Here is a 19,984-nt window from a genome sequence, read left to right as displayed (position 1 = left end):
TTGAGATGGGAAAATTCCTCAACAAAGACAAGCAAATCTATTCTTAGGTGAGTATCCTCTTGAGGGAGATCTTAGGTACTGTAACAGTGGAGAGATGTTATTTCTTGGTGGCATTCCTGGCTTGAATTTCGTATTTTAGTTCAGATGAAGAACATAGTTACACAATGTGTGTTGAAGCCTTAACAGGATGATGGGCGTGTTGAAAAACTTACCAAAAGAAAAAGAGTTGGAAAAAACCTCTTCCTTGAAATTACTTTTTCTGAACTTTTATGTTATGCTGTTGAATTTTGTTGACTGCTTATCAGTAAGCTCCCTTTGCTGGTGTGACTTGAGTTAAAAACTTACGTACAGTTATTTTGAAGATTAAGTACATGAAGTGTTCAACTTGTACTGCTTTGGACACTGCGTGTCCGAAGAACAGTGAAGGTGGTGAAGGGTCTATAGCACAAGTCCTGTGAAGAGCGGCTGAGGGAACTGGGGTTGTTTAGCCTGGAGAAAAGGAGGCTCAGGGGAGACCTTATGTTCTACAACTACCTGAAAGGAGGTTGTAGTGAGATGGGGGTTGTTTCTTCTCCCAAGTTACAAGTGATAGGAAAAGGGAAAATGGCCTCAAGTTGTGCCAGGGGAGGTTTAGATTTGATATTAGGAAAAATTTCTTCACTGGAAGGGTTATCAAGCGTTGGAACAGGCTGCCCAGGGAAGTGGTTGAGTTCCCATACCTGGAGGTATTTAAAAGACATGTAGACATGGTACTTAGGGACATGGTTTAGTGGTGGACTTGGCAGTGTTAGGTTTACGGTTGGACTTGATGATCTAAACAGTCTTTTCCAACCTAAATGATTCTGTGAAAACAGTAAGGTGCTACAATTCCCTAGAATGCAGTGGTACCAGACTGTTATGTATGCTAGAAAGTAAGAGTGCCTCAGAGGTGAAGCATACACTGGTGTTAATCTTGCTTGTATTATAACTTATTCAAATGAAACTCTAAACAATTTGGCCTTTGTTAAAAGGACCTTTATTGAGTGTAACTAAATGTTGACTCGGTAGCTCGTAGGCTTAAAATTTTTCTGTCCTGGAGCAAGAGAAAGCAGGGCAGAATTTCCTGATTTTCCTGCCTCTTCATGGAGAAGCTTCTTCCCTATGGCATGGAGAGGCTTGTGGATCTCTCTTAATTATTATGGGCATACTGCTATCCAGAGTAAACTAAAGGATGAGTATATAGCCAGCTGCCTGCTCTGTATCAAATTCATGCCCAGGTTGCTCAGGGTAATGTGTTAATATCACCATACTTTCTATAGACACTTGTAATTCTCACTGTAGTTGCTGGTAATGATTATGACTATATCAAGCAGCAACATGAATTAACTCTCTTAAAAAGAGTTGATACTATTTGAATTTAACAAGTAACTTCAAAGGCTTCATATCTTACCACCAATACTCAGAGCAATCTTTATTTTATTATAAACATTTAACTCTTTAGACAACAGTGTTTAAGCAACACTTGTCACTAAACCAAATCCTCATATAGCTGACTTCTAAGCTTAAGGTGGTGGGAACTTAGGGCAAAGAAGGAAAGAGCTGATGCTGCTAGAAGGTCTTAACAAATCAGAAGAGTAAGAGCCTGTTGCAATAAGGAAGGTGTGGCAGTTCACAGGAGGTTCTGTGATTGCAGCAAAGCAGTTAATTGCTAGTCAAGGTTAATGCTTGAAATAGAAGAGCAGATAAAGTGAGAAGATTCTCACTGGAAACATTAGCGTGATAAAAGAAAATGTCATCTGAAGGCAAATATGACTTCATATGCAACAGCAATTCCTGTCTGTCATCAGGCTCCAAGTAGTTGAATGTCAGGCAAATGACCTGTAAGAATTCAAGTAATATAATATGTATTGTTAGATCATTTGATAGCAAGTAAACCAAACTGGATAGATTCACTGGTTAAATGCTATTAGAAAAAAAACCTAGATACAAGACAGAAGTGTAAAGTATGTTTAATATATAAAGTACAGTATGGATTATTATATGAAAGCAAGTAGCAATTTATAGCAAAAACTGAAAGAATTTTGTAGATTGACTTCTTGATATCTACTGAGATCTAAACTGTTATGTACAAGAAAATGAATGTGTATGTGTATATATATATAGCTATTTATTTAAACTTGATGTGTTTATTTAAACCGAATAGAATGGTCTGTTAATTGAATAGACTAGACTAATTACTTGGACTTCCTAGAAGCTACTTTGAGCTGGAGTAACGTAAGGACATCTGTAGTGTAACAGGTTGCAGCCAACTAGACTTCCCTGAAATGTTACTGTACCTCTTCAGAGAGAATGAATAATGCAAAGTATTAAAAATCAATTGTAGGCTGAATGTGATGGACAAGCATAATGCCTCTGTAGTCCTCTTATATTCAAAATTGGGCTGTTGTGTGCAAGTCTTCAGCATTGATGATACAGGCCAAAAAGTTTTCTTCAGCAGTTACCTGATGTATTTGCTACAGAGCATGACAAAAATTCTCTATGCAATAGGTAAAACAGTGTTGTCCAGGAACTGAGCTTATTTTGCTTGAGCAAATAAACAGCAGACAATTGATTCCTTCATTAACTTGTTTTTTTTAGATAGCAAAGCAGATTTCCTGGTTTTGCAAACTTTCAAAAAATACTCCTCAAAGGACTGATCTCTAGTGTTTGAAAACATCTTTAAGTGCTTGTTCATTTACTGCCTGGAAGTAGCCGTGTGCATGCATTTTTGTAGTAGAGCAGTCTCTTCAAAGATAAAAATCATAGAATTGTTTAGGTTGGAAAAGACCTTTAAGATCATCAAGTCCAACCGTTAACCTATCACTGCCAAGTTCACCACTAAACCATGTCCCTAAGCACCACATCTACATGTCTTTTAAATACCTCCAGGGATGGGGACTCAACCACTTCCCTGGGCAGCCTGTTCCAATGCCTGACTACCCTTTCAGTGAAGAAGTTTTTCCTAATACCCAATCTAAACCTCCCCTGGCACAACTTGAGGCCATTTCCTCTTGTCCTGTTGCTTGCTACTTAGGAGAAGAGACGGACCCCCACCTAGCTACAGCCTCCTTTCAGGTAGTTGTAGAGAACAATAAGGTCTCCCCTGAGCCTCCTTTTCTCCAGGCTAAAATGAAACTGGTGTCAGCTGAAGTAGTAGGTGGAATAGAGATAGCTTTTAGTAAATATTCTGTTGGATAAGAATCATCATTTGGCTAAGTGTATACTGAGAAGCATAGATATAATGTCTTGGCTTTCCTGAATCTAATTTACCCTAATTGACTTAAGCTTTCTATGAAAGGACACTAGAGGAACACCAGTTTCCTTCTTCCTTGGGACTTTGTTTATTACAGTGTGGTCAAATGAAGAGTAATGAAATAGTCAAGGCTAGGAACATGTGGAAGGAGAGTTAACATTTGTTTTATCAGAACAGTTGTTTAAAAAAACAAAGCACACTGTGCTTTGGAGTACCTAAACCCTTCAAGTCGTCTTTTATGCCTAAAATCTTATGTCTGCATGAGCCACTTACTGTAGATGTAAACTGCAAATTTAAATGCAGGTTTGTGTTGCCCTATCAGATATTAAGCAAACCGAATAGCAACTGAATCAGGTGTATGTGCAGCTGCAGGGGTTTAGCCAAAAGTGTGGGCTACAGAACCTGAATGGGTCTAAGGTTATAAAACAGATGTTGTGTGACTTCAGACTAGAGAGTGATTTACATTTGGTTTGCTGCAGGGAAGATTGTCCAAGAGGGAAGAAGTATAAGAATGACAAACACAGTAGATACTCCCTGCCTGCAGCATGGCATTCTTCTCCAGATAAATCATGCTTTCACAAAGCACTTCTGGAAGGGATTCCTTGTCCATATTCCCTTTCCTAATTTCCAGGCACCTGATACTAATTTACTACTGGCTCCAAAACCACTGTGGAGTGGCTTGCTTACTCAGGTGAGAAGTGTGACTATATAACCCAGAGAGACTACTCCAGAGGAGAGGGAGAGTGACCTTCTGGTATCACCTGTGGAAAGGGTTCTGAATTTCCAGCTGGTGGTCTGAGTTGGTAACCAAAAATCTGGCTGAGGTGAGCTTTGAGGAGTTACTGTCTGGGTAATGTCTTCTTGTTGTAACTACTTGGCACCATAATACTGCCTCAGTCTTACTGCACCCATGTGCTGAGTTTTGCAAGAACTCTACAACCTGCAAGACTTTTTACATTGTTACATTAGGCAAATACCGGTGCTTTAGCACATGTGGTAGCCCTTAAAACTGCCACTTTAAACTCATTTCCAAGAGTGCTGGTTCTTGGGTCATGGAAGAAGAATGTCTGTGAGTATTTTCTGTATATGTTGTTTTAATGCTGAGCATCAGCTGGTGATTGAATTGAAAATGCTGATGATTATTGTGAGGAAGCTGATGTGAGCATCTTGGCTTTGCTCCACCTGAGTCACATTGGTTCAGCTGGGTTGAACTGCACTTTCATCCTGCTTCTCTGAAGAAAATATATGAAACTGTCACTTGTCCTTTGAGTAAATTAGCCTGTTTAAGTGTTGTGTATAATGTACCAGATTCTCAGATTATTTTGGAGAAGGGGGAAGTTTTGTTGGTATTTATGTGCTTAGACTGTATGTCTGTGTAATAAGGCAATTTCATTCTTTGTTAAATCACATGATGCTAATGTTTGGAGTTCATTCATTACTTTATCTTGGTTCTGATGTTTCACTGAACAATCTCATAACTTTATCATAAGTGGAAAAAGCTTTGTTTACTTCTGGTGTTTATAATATCAATGTGCTTTAGACCTTGGAAAACAAAAAGCTCCGTAACTGTTAGTGATACTTTTCTTTTGCAGTCTAAAACTCTTCTTGACTGGCAGCTGTATGTATTGGGTATGCAGATGTCTGATATGCACTTGTGATATGAATTTGAAACTACTGAAAGATGATATCCATAGTATAATTTCCACATGGGTTGAACTTCGGATGCTGAGCTTGGATACCTGTGGGAGACCCTGTGCTTGTTCTTCAGTTTCCTAGGGAGAGACGAGAACTCTTTCAGCCAGCCTCTCTAAAACACGAGATTTAGAGAGTGCTGGCGGGTACAGTTTTGTTGAAATAGCATAAGTCTGGAGGCTTCCGCCTGCCCAGCTGAGTGACGGGATGCCTTGGGAGCACTAGTTCAGCTGGTGGACCAGGGGCCACTCTCCTGCACCCCCAGACTGGGCATGCTGCCACCTCCTGAGTTTCTGCCCAGTTTGTAGGCACCATAATGGTCGTTTGGGGGCTTAATATAGTGCCTTGTACTGTGACCTGAACAGTGTCCTGCACAGTGTCTCCTTGATTATTCTGTAGCCAGTCTTCCAGAAGAATGCAGAAAACGCTTGACTTGTTGAACAAATATTTTGCTGTGAAAATCCTTATTGCATCGAGTCAATCTAGTATTTCAGTGTTGGGCACTGTAATGAAAGTAAAATATTTAAATGCACTCTAACCTAGTCACACTGTTTTCAGTGCATATTGTTACTGTTTTCATTGTAAGTTGTTTTCTTTGTTTTTTTTCCCCTTTGGGCAATATAATTTTGTGTGTGTGTATATGCACACACAACACACATTTAAAGTTAAGTGAGCTTTGCTTTATAGTACTTCATACATTTCAGTACTGACTTTCTGGCTTTTAAGTTAGAAGGCAATAAAGAACTGGTCACTTCCTACTGTTTCTGATTAAAATATTCTGTATTTCTGTCGAAGATGAAAGTAGGGTTAATGAGCTTGATATTTTGTTGAAGCCAATGTGCTGAATAGGAAAGGTGTCTTTAAATGAGACAGTTCAGGTACAATACAGAGCTGAGTAACATGGAGTTTAAAGCAAGAATAATACCAAATAGTGATGAGTCTCTTTACTATATATATATATATATTCTTGGAAAGGGGGCTGGGAAGAAAAATAGAAGGGTGTGTAAATTTTGTTTTGCTACACATAGAATATGTGTAGCATTAACATGCAGTTGACTAAGCCAAACGGAGCATCTTTCTTTTTTCAGGCTGGGGCGTGATGCTTTTTAACATGTTTTGAGATGTTCAGATACTATTCAGAGTATTCAGATATTATACAGGGTATTCAGTTTTTTCTTGTTGTTTTACCATTTAGCAATCAAATTCTTGAATTTTTGAAGAATGAGGATAGAAACTGTTACTGCAAGGGAAATTTTGTTTCAGGTGGTACAAAATATTGAAGTGTTAGAGGATACATAATTTGTAAAAGTCTGTGTAGGTATAATGGTGGTACCTATTAGTTGCAGATCAATATGTAGTTTGAGTCCCTTGGTCTCAGAGCCAGTATTGGATACATTGGGTACTCACACATGGAGGGAGCTTTTAATGTGTGCTTAGGTCTGCAGATGCTGAGCAATTCTTTCTGCCCTTTATACTCTTCTGGAATATGATATTTTGGGAGTGAAAACCTTGGGAAATGTAGAAGGCTACATTGATTGTTCATCACAGCTTGGATTATTTTTGAGAGCCAAGGTGAACATGATGCATGATGATAATCTGGCAGGCAGCTCTAATTGCTACACCAGGGCATTCTGGAGGGCAGTGGGAGTTCTGCAGTGGAGCTGGGGTGGGAAAAGCTTTTTGACTGTATAAATAATGCTGCAAAAGGGCAGTATGAAAATGAAGAAGGAGGAGGAATGCTGTTACAACACTTATGATCAGAAAAAGACTTTTTTCCTTGTTTGCCTTCTGTTTCTTCCTATGCTGTCAAATTACAGTTTTAACTTCCAAATGTAAGCTGGAATGATAAGAAAATGCAGAGCAGGTGTGTGTTATAGTGTATTTCCCTTACATGAGGGAGCTGGGGAAGAACAGCACAGCATGTTGCCCTGGCCTCTACCTTGCAGACCTGCTAGTGACTCTTCTGAATAATATGTCAACTAATATGTAATGTTCTTCCCAAAAGTTCTGCTACAGTCTTTGAATTATATCTGTACGACATTGCCATTGCCTCAGTAGTCACGGAGGCTTGTGGCTCTACTCTGGATATCTCCTGCTTTCCTCTATGCTGAAGACAATTCTCTGGAGCCTTGAGGTTCACCAGCTCTTGTTCATGAAGAGCATACCTTTCAAATGGTATGCGAGAAGATCAGCTTGGTCTTCATTGCAGGCCATGTCAATTACAAATCAGAGCTGACTAATCAGTCTTTCTCTTAAAATCTGGTCTTTTTAGGGAGCCACATGCACTATTTCCTCTAACTTGTTCTTAGTGTGTAGGCATGATGTGCTAGGAACTACAATGAGTAAATAAAACAGCAGTTCTTAAACTGGCAGTACTCTGGTATGGTGGAACAAAAGAAAGAATAAATATAAGATGACTTGTTACAAAAAACAGCCCTTCCTGTCTCCAAACAAAACCCTTGCTCTGTATAGTTTTGAATATAAAAATTAAATGCTTAACTTTTTGTTGTGGTGTTTACCTGTCACAAGAGATAATACTGCCCGTTATGTGGGGGTGGGAGGGGGGAATCTCCTGACTTTGTGTTATGAAGTAGCTGAGAGGTTTTAGAACCAGCTGTTCTTGTACAAACATGCAAACTCTTATATTAGATTTTAATTTAATTGTATTCATTACACCAATAACAAGAGCTATGTTGTCTGGCAGAGTAAGCCTTTGTACTTATTTTGTTCAGGAATAGTTCAACTTGAAAATAAACTTTTTAAGAGTTAAAACTCTTAGCCTCTGTTTTGTATTTTAAAGCCTGATGAAAGCACCAGAAAGTTTAACACCAACCTAGGAAAGTAGGCCTTTAGAAAAAGCAAACAACTGGGAATGCAGTCAGCTTAGCAGAAAGACCTCATATCTGGGTTTTTGTTCAGTGCCTTAATAGTATCTCACCTAGATTTTATGGGAAGTATCTATCTGTACTGACATCATGACTAATGATGGTTTCAAAGCTGTACTTTATCAGTGTGTCACCAGTTCCTTTAGAGCCTGGTCTCTTGCGCCTTGGTCTGTCTGATTGTCTCCAGCTCTGCAGCTAGTTTCCGCCTTGTACTTCGTATACTTATGTTGGCACTGCCTTGCAAAAGGACTTAGCTCTCTAAATTAGGGGGGAAGCTGCTTGAGCCTTCCTTAAATTTTGCTTATTAATATCAAGTGTGTTCTGACTTCACAGGATTTAACGAACTACAGAGGTCAGATATATAGACATACTACATTTAGTCAGCAGAGGGAGAAATCTTGCCTTGAGGAGGACTGCAACGATGGGGATTTGAAGGGAATGCTTGGTTTAAAAAAATAAAATAAATTCCACTTGAGTTGGCCAATTCTGTGTGAGCCTGTTCGCAGCTGGGAACAGCTCAACTGTGTATGACTTAGTGTCTTTGTGGAATTTCTTAAAAATATATACAATATTTATAAGACAACATTTATAAGTATACAAATATAGAATATAGGAATACATGTAAAAATAGGCAAGACTACACAAAAGTGTTCTTAATGCATGTTATGCAATCTTTTGTGTCAGTGCAATAGTACCAGGCATTCCTGTGCTATTGAACATGAGTATCCTTGCCCTTTTCTGAGTGAACGCTACATGTGTAAAGATAGAGTCTATCGAGAGAGGAGGCAGCCAAACAGAGAGGCTTCTGTATCTGGACAGCTGTCTGCTCAGTTTAATTTTGGCTGAAATTTTAAATCAGTTCCTTGATGTGGAAGAACAACAGGCTGGCTATTTCACAAAACTGTAATAGTTACTGAGTACTGAAACTGCTCTATAAAGTTTGCTTAAAGTGCTAAATTTGTTAAAGGCTTATTGAAATGTCTGATGCAAACAATTGAAATACATGTCCATGGGTTTTTTTTCCATTTGATTAATTAAAACTTTGTGTACAGGCAGTTTGAAGAAAATGAATTTTGATTAAGCCAAGTCTATTTAATGACAACACTGACAGTATGTCACCAGCCTGTGTTAATATTATCTTTATAATGAAGGCCATTAGTAATCAATCATCACCCAGTTATCTTGTGTGTAATGGTGGAGTTATAACTGACTTGAGGCAGTGCTTTCTCTGAATCACAATGCCTTTTTGAGATGGTCACCCCCTGATCATCATCTTGCTCTTACATTATAAAGTCAAAGAGTAAGAGCTATCTTCACTGTCTATAGTGGAGTAAGGTAATCTGTGTTCCGACTACTTTAAGGTGCCTTTTTATTAACGAAAATTCAGTTTTTAGGTTAGTGCTTCATTTCTAATGTAAATAAATGGCAAAATTTTTAAGCAAAGTTAGATTAATGTGTAATTACTCTTTGTGTATATCTGAGTTAAATATGTTTACATTGATATACTTCTGATTACTTTATCATAATTAAGAGATCCTCTGTTTTGGTATGGTTGTGCTTAAGATATTTCAATTTTGTGGTTGCTTTTTGGCAGTTGTGGCTTTTTTTTTTTCCTTTTATATTACCTTTCTTTTGGTGGCATGCTTTGAGGTCACATTCAGGTTGTATTTGCTATGTTATTCCTGCAGTTCTTGGGTTTTTTTTTTTGACTTTCCAAAAATATATTTTCAATCCAAATGTGTCCGAGTGCCTCATCAAGTGAATGTTATTAAGAATGTAGTGGAATTACAGTAGTGATGTCAAACAACTACGATTTAAAGTTATTCTCTTTACAGAAAATAATAATGCTGAATGCCTTTATCATTCTGAAAATATTTAGCTATTACCTATTTATGTGTTAGTATTTATGTATAGATTTAAAAACAAGTGTTTTTCAAACATTGCTTTTGCCAATTTGAGAATATCACCATACAGTGTGCATTGACTTAAGCTGATTGTTTTTATAAAGCATTTTGTCTTTCAAGTCTTAAGATGCAATCTGAAGGAATAATGGTTGTGGCTGCAAAATGATTTTTTGCTCTATTAAGCTATGCAATTTTGATGTATACTTGATTTCTTGAATTGCTATCTGATAAGAGTTTTTTCCAAAGCCATGTAACTGCAAATTTGGGGCTTACAATATGCTAACATTCTCATTTATGTATTTTTCTCCCTTTAAGGCAAGAACTTCTGAAGTGGAATGGATGGGGATATAATGACTCCAAATTCATCTTCAATAAGAAGGGTCAAGCAGAATTCACAGGAAAAAGGTAAGTTGAAAATTTATGTAACTGAAGTGTCTTATTTGGTGATTTTTTTGAGAAGTGTATAAAAACTGCACTGTTCAGTTAATCCACAGAAAGCAAAAAAACTTGTTTTATTTCATAGAATAGGTTATTAGTTCTGCCTTTAGCAGGTTTACTGAATTCTATACACTGTAGTCTAATGTGTAATAAAATAGACTGTGTGGCTTCTTGGAAGGTTTATTAAAAGTATTATAAGGACAAATTAATGTGAGTCTTCTCTGTAACTTGATATACTCTGTGCATTAAACTTCCCTTGGAGAATGGAATTAGAATCTGCACCATGTTCTAAAGCTTTAGATAACATGCAGCAGGTCAGTGCAGTTTTGCCAATTTTAAGAATCTCTTGAGCATCAACAAGTTGCTTTATTAAACTTCCAATTTGTGGTTTAGGTTTCTTAACCATTGTGCATGGAGCTACTTTATCCTCTGAGCTTAAAATTAAAATCTGTTCTTCGGTTGTATGTTCTGTAGTAGCAATGCTTCTGATGTATTATCTACTACTTTTCTCAGAAAAACAAGCTTGTACAAATTTTTTTTTTTTTTTGAGGAAATGACATTAGAATTAAGTCTACCTGGGGATCTCTTAACTTTCTTCCGGTGGGATTTAAGGCTGTCACTTGACATTCTAACTTTTTTTTTTCTGCCTCAGTGGAAAATACTCTTGCAAGAGTCTCTTCTGTGGTCTAAAAAAATACACTTTCTGTAAGAGTAAAGAAAAACAGGGAACAGAAATAAATCTAAGTACTGTCCTTCAGAAAAATTCCTTCCTGATCTTTGAGTTTGTGTAAACTAGCATGAGCTAGTTTGAGTCAAAGCTGCAAAAACCTAACTGGGATGCTGAGCACTTTAATCCTTAATTTCTTAATTTTCAGGCCCAGATTAAAATGCAAAGCCTTGTCTTACGTTCTTACAGATACTTGCATTCACTGTATAATATTTAGGGAGATCTTGGTGTTCTCTCTTCTCGTGCCAGGATTCTGACTCTTGTCACTTTGTCACTCATTCTTTCATCTGATATCTTTAGTTTATCTGGGGTAGGTTATGCTGCACAGAAAACTTATGCAGTGTGCTTTGAAGGAAAAAAAGTAAAGAGCTGGACTTGGATTTCTTTTTTTTTTTTCAGGAAGAAGGATAGAGGCTGCTGTTTGACTGATACCAGTCACTGTTCTAGAATGGGGGGAGAATGGTGGTTTTTTTTCCCCATCTGCATTCTCTCTCTAACTGATAATAATATTAGAAATGCCCTGCTGGGTCACACCAGTGTAGTTTCTATGGAATAGTTTGTCACAGTGGCAAAAGGAAAGTTTTTTTGAAGTGAAAATAGGAGAACAGGGATCTGCAAAGATGACGTAGATGCCTCATCCTTTTAGTATCCACTTACAGATCTGTTGTTCATAAATTTGTCTAATAGCTTTCAAGTCTATTGATAGTGTCTGCCTCCACAACATTCCGTGGCAGCAAGTTCCAGGTTGCTGTTGTGTGAAGCACTTGTGTTTTAAACCAAGTATCCCTTACTGTAATGCAGGGTTAGGTGAATGATAGTTCTTCAGCCTATCTACTGCTTTGTTGATTATATAAGACTCAATTGTATCCTCTTCCACTTTCTCTCTATGCTGTGTCCTGGGCACTTTAGTCTCTGCTTCTAAGGCCCCTTGGTATTTACAGCTGCTGTTCTCTGAACCCTCTCTAGCTCTGCTATGTATTTTTGGAGATACAGGGACAAAAACTGCATGCAGCACTCAGTACTCAAGGTATGGATACACCAGGGTTCAACAGAGCAGCACCTTCTTTCTTATACCTGCCTGATTGATGCATAACGCTGTTGGCTGCTGTTACATGTTGTCAGTGAAGATGCTGATTTTTTCCTGTACGGACTACCAGTCTGATTCTGCAAAATATACAAGTAATGCTTTTTTTTTTTTTTGCTCTTGCAGTTATCTGCGTCTTGTCTTCCATCCTCATTTGTCTGCTCAGGCTTTTTAAGGTCCTGAGTTCCTTCCTATCAGTGTAGTTATCTGTCTACCCGAAAGAGCTTAATATTATTCACCTGGTTGGACAGTCCACTGATGAATCTAGATCACTGATGTATGTAAACATATGTATGTAGACATTATGTAAAACTAGTCCTGGTACCAGTGTGTGGCAAGCTGCACTCCTGAGTCTTAGTGACCAATAAACTCTGTCCTTCGCTTCTTATCTTAACCTTATCTTATCTTTCAGCCTGTAGAAGAACCTTTCCTTAAGTACTGTAGCAATGTATTTTCTTTAAATAGCTCTTGGGGTCAACACCTGTGGAAGTATAAAGGAGTGTGGAATTTAATGTTCTTTATATTCTCTTTATTCACTTCCCATTTGTACACCCTGGTAGAACTCCAAGGGTTAGTGAAACAGGATTTCCCTTTATGAAAGCCATGTTGACTTTCCCAACAAACCATGCTTTTCCATGTGTCAAATGATCCTTTTATTATAGACTCGACTATCATCTCACCATGGATAGATGATACTTGCTAGTCTGAGCAACTAAACCTGTTTTTTGGGGGGTGTGTGGGGGCAGGAGGTCTTTTGGGGGGCTTCTTGCACCATCAATGTACATACAAAGCTTGCTTCCTGAGCAATCATGTGTTGCATTCTGTGCCGTAAACTCCTAACTCCCTCTGTATTGTGACTTCTGTCTGTGTCTTGACTTAAAAGTTGTTCATTTTCCGATAGCTTTAGTTTGTCCTCTGAATAAGCAATTGAGGTTATGCTTGCAAGCTAGCTATAGCAATAGGTTGGCAATACCAAAAAGTATGTCTAGAGAAGAAAACACACCAAGCTGACTTGAGTCTCTCTGTACCTTTGTTGCAAACTCCTGATGCAAATGCATTAAACTTCCGTTGCTTATTGCACTTTCCTTTTCATAGAATTCATGTAACTGTTTCATATGGGTATAATGATGCAATAACAGCTGTCACAGGAATAATGACTGAATACTGCCTTCCAAGCTGAAGAATGTAGCTTGAGTTGAGATATGGTTGTAGCCTTTTATCTCTAGTAATAGAGTAGGGGTTTTTTTTGCAATAGAAGAACTGGGAGGTGGTTGACATGAAGAAACAAAAGGAATTGATCTGCCTGTATAGTAGGTGATTTAGTTGTAGAGTTGGTTGCAACAGCTGTGAAGGACAGAATCATAACTGGTTTAACAGTGATTGAATAATCTTAAAGGAAGACCCATGAGGTGTAATGCAGTGACCCATGTACAAACTAGAGTAAGGATTCTCAGCTGCTGAAAGCTCTTATTACTAAAGAAAGGTCCTTTTTCTCTTCTCCTCAGAGAATGTTTGTGCAAACATAAACATGCACAAGGTGTGTGTATATGTATATAACAGAAATAGTTTCTACCTGTTTAAGTGTGTCCCCAGCCTTATTTGTTTTCACATGTAGTACAGATGTTCACACATAGCTCCTCTGTCCCTTGTCTGTAAGTCTTCCATCTGTCACATGGCTAAGCTCTTGCTGAAGAGATTGCGATAGGAATAAATTCACATTGCTTGATGGATTCTGATGCATCGTGATGATGAGGGAAGAATCTTTAACACTGTTTTTCTTCAAAACATCTAAGGTGTACTGAGCTGGGTTTGTCTGAGACTGTTATTTACATTTCAGTGTGTCGATACACACATGGCCTCTACCTGTAACTGGCATGTAAACTGTGAAGCTGCTTTCTGCACTACTGAAAGGGAGAGACCTTTCCTAAAACTAAAGATGGGGAGGGTGGGATATCTGGAAAGCCTAATGTCACAATTCCCAAAGATCATGCAAGAAAATAATACCTTAGAGGTTGACAATTGATTTGATTTTTGTGTGAAGTACAGAACAGTTAAATACAATGAAATGTGTAGTTGCATGAAAACTAAATGTGCAGAAGCTTTGCAGGCTTGTAGGTAAAGAATTTGATTTAAAACTTAACTATTTGTGCATACGTAGAATTGGAAGAAGTGTATCTGACATACAGTCTTTTAATTTTAAATGACCCTATGTAATATTGACTTTTCAGGTACAGATTAGGTGGTATGGTATTACCAACTTTTAAGGAATGGATAGAAAAAACCTTTGGAGCAAGTCTGGAGCACAAAACTACCTCTAGAGTAAGTAAATAGCTGAACCAGTTCCTTTGAACGTTAGTCTTGGTGATAATCAAGACCACATTGTTAAAGATGATTCAGCTGTTGTCCGGAAGGTCACCTTGCACATGATCTAAATATAGTGTATTAATACCTCAGTTTTTGAAAAGTGTTCTATATGAAACATTCAATGACCTAGCATGACTTGTGGTTCCAGGTTAACTGGTAGTACTTCTATTGGAATGAAAGTCTCCAACACAGGGAGGTGGTTTTGTCCTTGTTTGTAGGTTGCTTGTCAGGATTGTAGAAACTGTTAGCCTAGAGGGAATTGTTTATGCAACTTCAATGTTGTTCATGATAACAAAGACAGAAGATGCAGTGAAGTTAAATTGTGCTGTGTTTTCCGTGTATTTAATGAGATCCAAGTTCTTATTTGACAGTATTTTTTTACATGTCTGGATGCTGAAAACTGGCTACCAGAATACTCAAGATTGAACTGAATGTTTTCAGAAAAACAACACATTTGGAATGTTCTGGGTTTTGTGAAGCCTCCATGTTTTGCTTTTCAAGAAGAGTAACTCAGAGTCAGAGTCAGGAGACCTGACTTCCTTCCAAGAATTCCTTTGACGCTGCAGGTTCCTGACTAGATAGTTGCTTAAGCAGTGTTGGAAGCAGGCTGTGCTTGTACAGTGACTATAGCAACCCTGTTTTGGGTAACAGTTTTACCCATTTCTTGAATGAGTTCAAGATTGCATTTTCTCTGAAGTAGGTAACCTCAAAGAGCCTGAAAACTTGAACATTACTTCAATCTTCTGTTAATCAAGACATTCTTTCATCTGCTATGACTTGCAGAATCTCTATCTGCCAATACATTTTGAAAAAATTCATCTTGATGTTTTCCTTGACCAGGATTGGTCTTAACTGGCAACTGCTTTAATTTGCTGTGACCAGAGGTCCTGAGAGATGTTGTTCCCTTTCTACGTGTAGAGGAAATACAAACAAAGAGTTGGAGGACAAGGGCAGATTCTTGATTCCACAGCAAGTCTTGCAAAACAACTCTTCAGGATATCTGCCAGCAATGTTGAATGCTTTCCCATTGTGTTGTGTCCCTCTCGTTCTGATGTTCTTGTTGCAGTCTGAAACAGGTTGACTACCCTTGACACAGAATAGGACTCTTTAGAGTCTTCAGTATGTATCTGGACTTCTCATAGCTATTCTCAACTACTACTGCAGTACAGTACACTTTCACATCTCTGTCATAGTTCCTAGTTTATATTTCAGGTTGTCATGCTGTATTGGTTTTTTACCTTCTACTGTCATCAGAGCATGAAGAAACTTGAATATAGGAACAGCGGTAGGAGAAGAATCTCTTGGTCCATTTGTCTTTCTATCTCATATCTTCCTGCCTCTATTCTACAAGACTGGAGGGTTCCCTGCTACATGCAATTTTTCTAATTAACAACAGTAAATATACCTGCTTCTGTGATGCTCAAGGCCTGATGACATTTTTTTTCCTTTTTAAGACTAGACTTACCACAGACAGCAGTTTAGACCTAGTTCACATAGGCTTCCTGTCTAGCCTTTCAGTGCACAAATCTTAAAGTATTTCAGTCCCATATGAATAAATAAAGGTACATTTTTGTTTGGTGTTGTAAGATTATACGGATGAATATTAACTTTTCAGTCTTGAAGATGGCAGCTAAAGGATTAAACTACTTGTGGAAGAGAGATAAAAATTGAGATACCTAAAACCATCTGCAAGGAATTGTTATAGCTTTAAGTGGTTTGTGCCCCTCTTATGGAGAACGAAGATCTTCAAGCACTTGGTGTTCAACTTGAAATGATTTGAAATAGTTCTGTCCATGGAAATCCATGAAGAAACCAAAGTTTAAAATAGAAAATGTAAGCATAGCTAGCAGGGATTTTTTTTTAAAGTGGTTTAAAGATCTTTATTTGATACCTACTTGTTTGTTTCTCGTGTTTCCCAAGTTTCTGTCAGAGCTCTGCTCTTTGGGTTAGCAGACAGGACTGTGTGAATGTGCATTAATAGCAGAACAGTAGGAGCTAAGAGCAGCAATCCAAGACGTGACTTCCTCTGTGCTTATTGTGACTGGCCCCTGAGATCATGATCTCTCATGAGCAGTGTGCTTCTCATCTAAGCACCACTTAATCTCAACTTCTGTGATTGTAGGTGACAAAGTGAATATGTTGGAGGGAAAAGCCTTTTTCTCAGATGTCTGACACCTTATTTCAAGAAGTATAATATTATCCTTAAAGAAAGTCAGAACATCACATATCCTCTTCTAAAAGGATGTGTGTCATATGTCATAGGTCATGTGTCCCATATGAAAACTCTAAAACACTTTGCTATCCTTTTGAACTTCTAAATGTTGTTAGCTATCAGTCATTAATGTGTCTCATGCAGATATTGATTTCTGAATTATCCCTGTAAGTACTCTTAATTTCCACATAACCTTACATAGTTTCTTGTAGGGTAGACACTGGTAGGCAAGTTCCATCACCATGGATCTTTTAACCTTCAACAGGGAAGTTTTCAGGTAGTTAAGTCTTCTCTTCTTCAGCTCTTATTACTTTGAGACTCAACCCATTCAGAATAGACTGCTGCTGTAGTGGCAGATGGGAGACTATTCATCTCTGTCTTCCTTGTGGTTAGTTTGGTAACTGGTGCTGTCCTCTAAGCTTTTATCTTAAGATACATGTTGGCAAGAAGGATCAGCTGTTCTGGAGGTTATGTAAAGCAAAGATAGGCAAAATTCCATTTCAGGAAAGAAAACTTGAATGGGTAGGTATACTTTTTTTTTCAGAAGACTGAAACTTCAGAAGATGAAAGAAAAGTGAATTGTTTTGCTTTTTTCTCTTTGTTCTTGTCAAGAAGCGTAGGCTAGGCTTGTCAAAGAAATGTCCAAGTTTCTTTGACTATGTGGAACATTTTGTACAAAATACCTTTTTGGTGGTAGGGCTGTAAGCAAGCTCTTTCTGGCACCATTAGGCAGCCCATAGTCTTTTCTGATGGCTTTTTAACAAAATTGCAAGAATGTTCTTCTATTTGAGTTGAAGGTGAAGTCAGGTAATTTGCCAGCAAGGTTTTCATGACAGAAGTTTGAAAGCACTGCAATATTTAACTAATACTTATGCAACTCCTAGTTTTTAAGAGTGTATTTAAAATAAAAGATGAAGTAGTGAAAATTTTTCAGTTCTCCTGTTCTTGAACTTGAGGGACTTTGATAACTAGAAATAAGATTCTTGACCAACATTTTCTTTCAAAATAGGAGTTGAAGTCTAGAAGTTAGTTTTTAGTCATAAGACAAGCTTTATATCTAATTAAAGAACTCCTTAATTACAAGCCATTTGTAATAGGAGACATATTGCTTTAGGGAGGTTGCCCATAGAAAAGGATAAATGAATTTATTGGCTCCATTTTTAAGGAGGGGAAAATAGCATATTGTCTTTTTTGAACCTTCAAAGCACTTAAAAGCATTACACTTAATGTCTACAAAGACTGTATTTTTTTGGAACTGGGTCCTGTAAAGAATCCTCATTCTCTTAAGTAGGTTTAAAAAGTCAACACATGAACTATGTTTTCATGTGCCTGATATCTAAAGTGGACTTCAGAAAAGAGAATTAAGTGGCTAAGCCTGCATTTTGAGAAGCCATAAGAATATTATGTGAGACATCTGTTATAAGGACCTGGAAGAACGTGTTGTTAGAAAATCTTAAGCAGGGGTTCTCCCTCTGGACTTACCTCGATTCAAGACCTGTTGGTAAGCCAAAATGTCCAGTGTAGCTTCTTTGAAAGAAAAACTTTTTTCCAAGGTGTTGATCAGGACTTCTAGCTAGAGGCTTTCTAGAAACACCTGCATGTTAGTGACTGAACATGGATTTTATAAAGTCTTTCTGATGTGTGAGGTCTGCTTAAAGTATGGTTATGTTCGATCAGTCAAACTTTGTTTTGCCTTGCTTTGGACTTTTGATTAGGCTTTGATCTGAGATGGATTTAACAACTTCCAGTACATGATAGGAGGAGGGGAAATGGGTTGATAGAAACAGAACTGTAAATAGAGGAATTTGCAGAGTGGGTAGTTGCTTTAGTATGTATTTCTCTGTATTGGAGGAGGAACTTATATTCAAAAAGGAGTTTTGACCTTCAGTCTATACCCTTTTGTCAACAGGAGAGTCTCTAGTTCTGTTCAGGCAGCTGTTTTTCTTGGATCTTGGGATGTCTTTAAAAAGGTATTTTGTTCAGTATGCACTCATAAGCTAGTGCATTTCTCCAGATTTCTCAGGAGGACAAAGGGTAAGAATGTGCTACTGAAATAAAGCTTCCTGTGTGCATCTAGTCAGCTGAGTACCAGGTAGGACAAGTGGGATCAGTGATTGAAGATGAGGAAGAGAACTTCTGTATTTCTGATCTTAAATAGTTGTGTTTGGGTATCAGCTAGTGTTAACATGTTTTTATTATTTCTGTCATACAGAAATGCTGTAAGAGTGAACCTACCTTTAATGAACTTATTTTCTTGTATTGCAGGCATCCTTAAATGTTAATGATGTACCTCCATCCATTGTAAATGAAGAATTTCTTCAGGATCTTAGAGCCACTAAAATCTCATATTCACAGGATGCAGAAGATAGGGTATTCAGAGCTCATGGTAAGAGAACTTCATTTATGTAACTGTGCTGCTTTCAATGCTTTCTTGTTTGAACTTGTTAACTTATTGTTTGTGTTTCAGGTCACTGCCTACATGAGATATTTGTACTCAGGGAAGGAATGTTTAAGCGAATTCCTGATATAGTTGTATGGCCTGGTAAGCTTTAATTGTCTTATTCTCCTTTCTGATCGGGGAGGACATTGTTTACTAAACTCATGCTTTTTTGTCATGTGCAAGCTGTGTCATGGTTCATTGACTTCACTTGTCTTTACAGAAACTGAAGGGATTTTCTCATGAATGGTAATTGTGGTTGTTTAACATCTGGATCGCAGGTTGTGCCTGTGAAATCCCATCACTTTGTGGGGAAGTAAAATTTATTGTTAACTGTAGCTGAAGTTTCTGTTGACAGCTGAATTCATAACTTAAGTAACCACAGTGTAATTTGAACTGGTATATTCCCTGAGAATAGTTGTCTAAACGGCAGTCTAAATCTTGTTTTTTGAAGGAGTACATGATGGTAAGAGAGCAGTGAAATGTTTCTATTAAAGAACTTTGTTTTATGACACGCTGTACTTAATTAAAAAAGTATAACACCTGCAACTCCTATCAGAACACTTTACAAAGGATCACTGACTTGAAGAAAGAGCAGTGCAATTTGAGTACATGCTAGGCCCATTTTAAATAGAGTAATAACTAGTGTTGTAGATAATATGTAGTAGAAAATATACTTGCTTCTGTCTAGTAGAAGGATACAAATACTTAAACTGATACGACTTAGGAACTACTTTCCATATGCCATCCTTCAGTAGCTAACCAAAAAGTGATTTGATGTAAGTACCTGTCAATTTCTGTTCAGCTATATGAATCCAACTCTTTCCTGACCTTTTATAACTTTCTGATACTTTGATAGCTGCACTGCATTAGAAACCCCAAAATTTCTGATAAGAACTTAGTCTTAGCTCAGTTTTGCTTCCTTTATTTAGAGGAAAAAATCACATATGGGAAGCACAGAAAGAAGCAC

General features: G+C 37.7%; 1 protein-coding gene across 4 annotated transcripts in view; it reads left to right on the top strand.

The window, feature by feature from the left end:
- Positions 1-19,984, top strand: part of AGPS (alkylglycerone phosphate synthase) — a 63,305-nt gene that overhangs the window by 4,448 nt on the left and 38,873 nt on the right. For all 4 annotated transcript variants that reach the window (XR_015698550.1, XM_087730229.1, XM_087730228.1 and 1 more), the window contains exons 2-5: positions 10,068-10,157; positions 14,230-14,320; positions 18,843-18,963; positions 19,045-19,119. Coding sequence is in view for 3 of the 4 variants with exons in the window: in XM_087730229.1 (XP_087586355.1) it covers positions 10,068-10,157; positions 14,230-14,320; positions 18,843-18,963; positions 19,045-19,119 (377 nt within the window). In the remaining variant the exon portion in view is untranslated. The remainder of the gene's footprint in view (positions 1-10,067; positions 10,158-14,229; positions 14,321-18,842; positions 18,964-19,044; positions 19,120-19,984) is intronic.

This window comes from Nipponia nippon, unplaced genomic scaffold (assembly GCF_047370975.1).
Source record: "Nipponia nippon isolate SJK-2023a ecotype South Korea unplaced genomic scaffold, ASM4737097v1 scaffold_5, whole genome shotgun sequence".
Lineage (NCBI taxonomy): Eukaryota > Metazoa > Chordata > Aves > Pelecaniformes > Threskiornithidae > Nipponia > Nipponia nippon.
The sequence above is the reverse complement of the archived record's forward strand: the minus strand, read 5'-3'. Positions and strand labels throughout refer to the sequence as shown.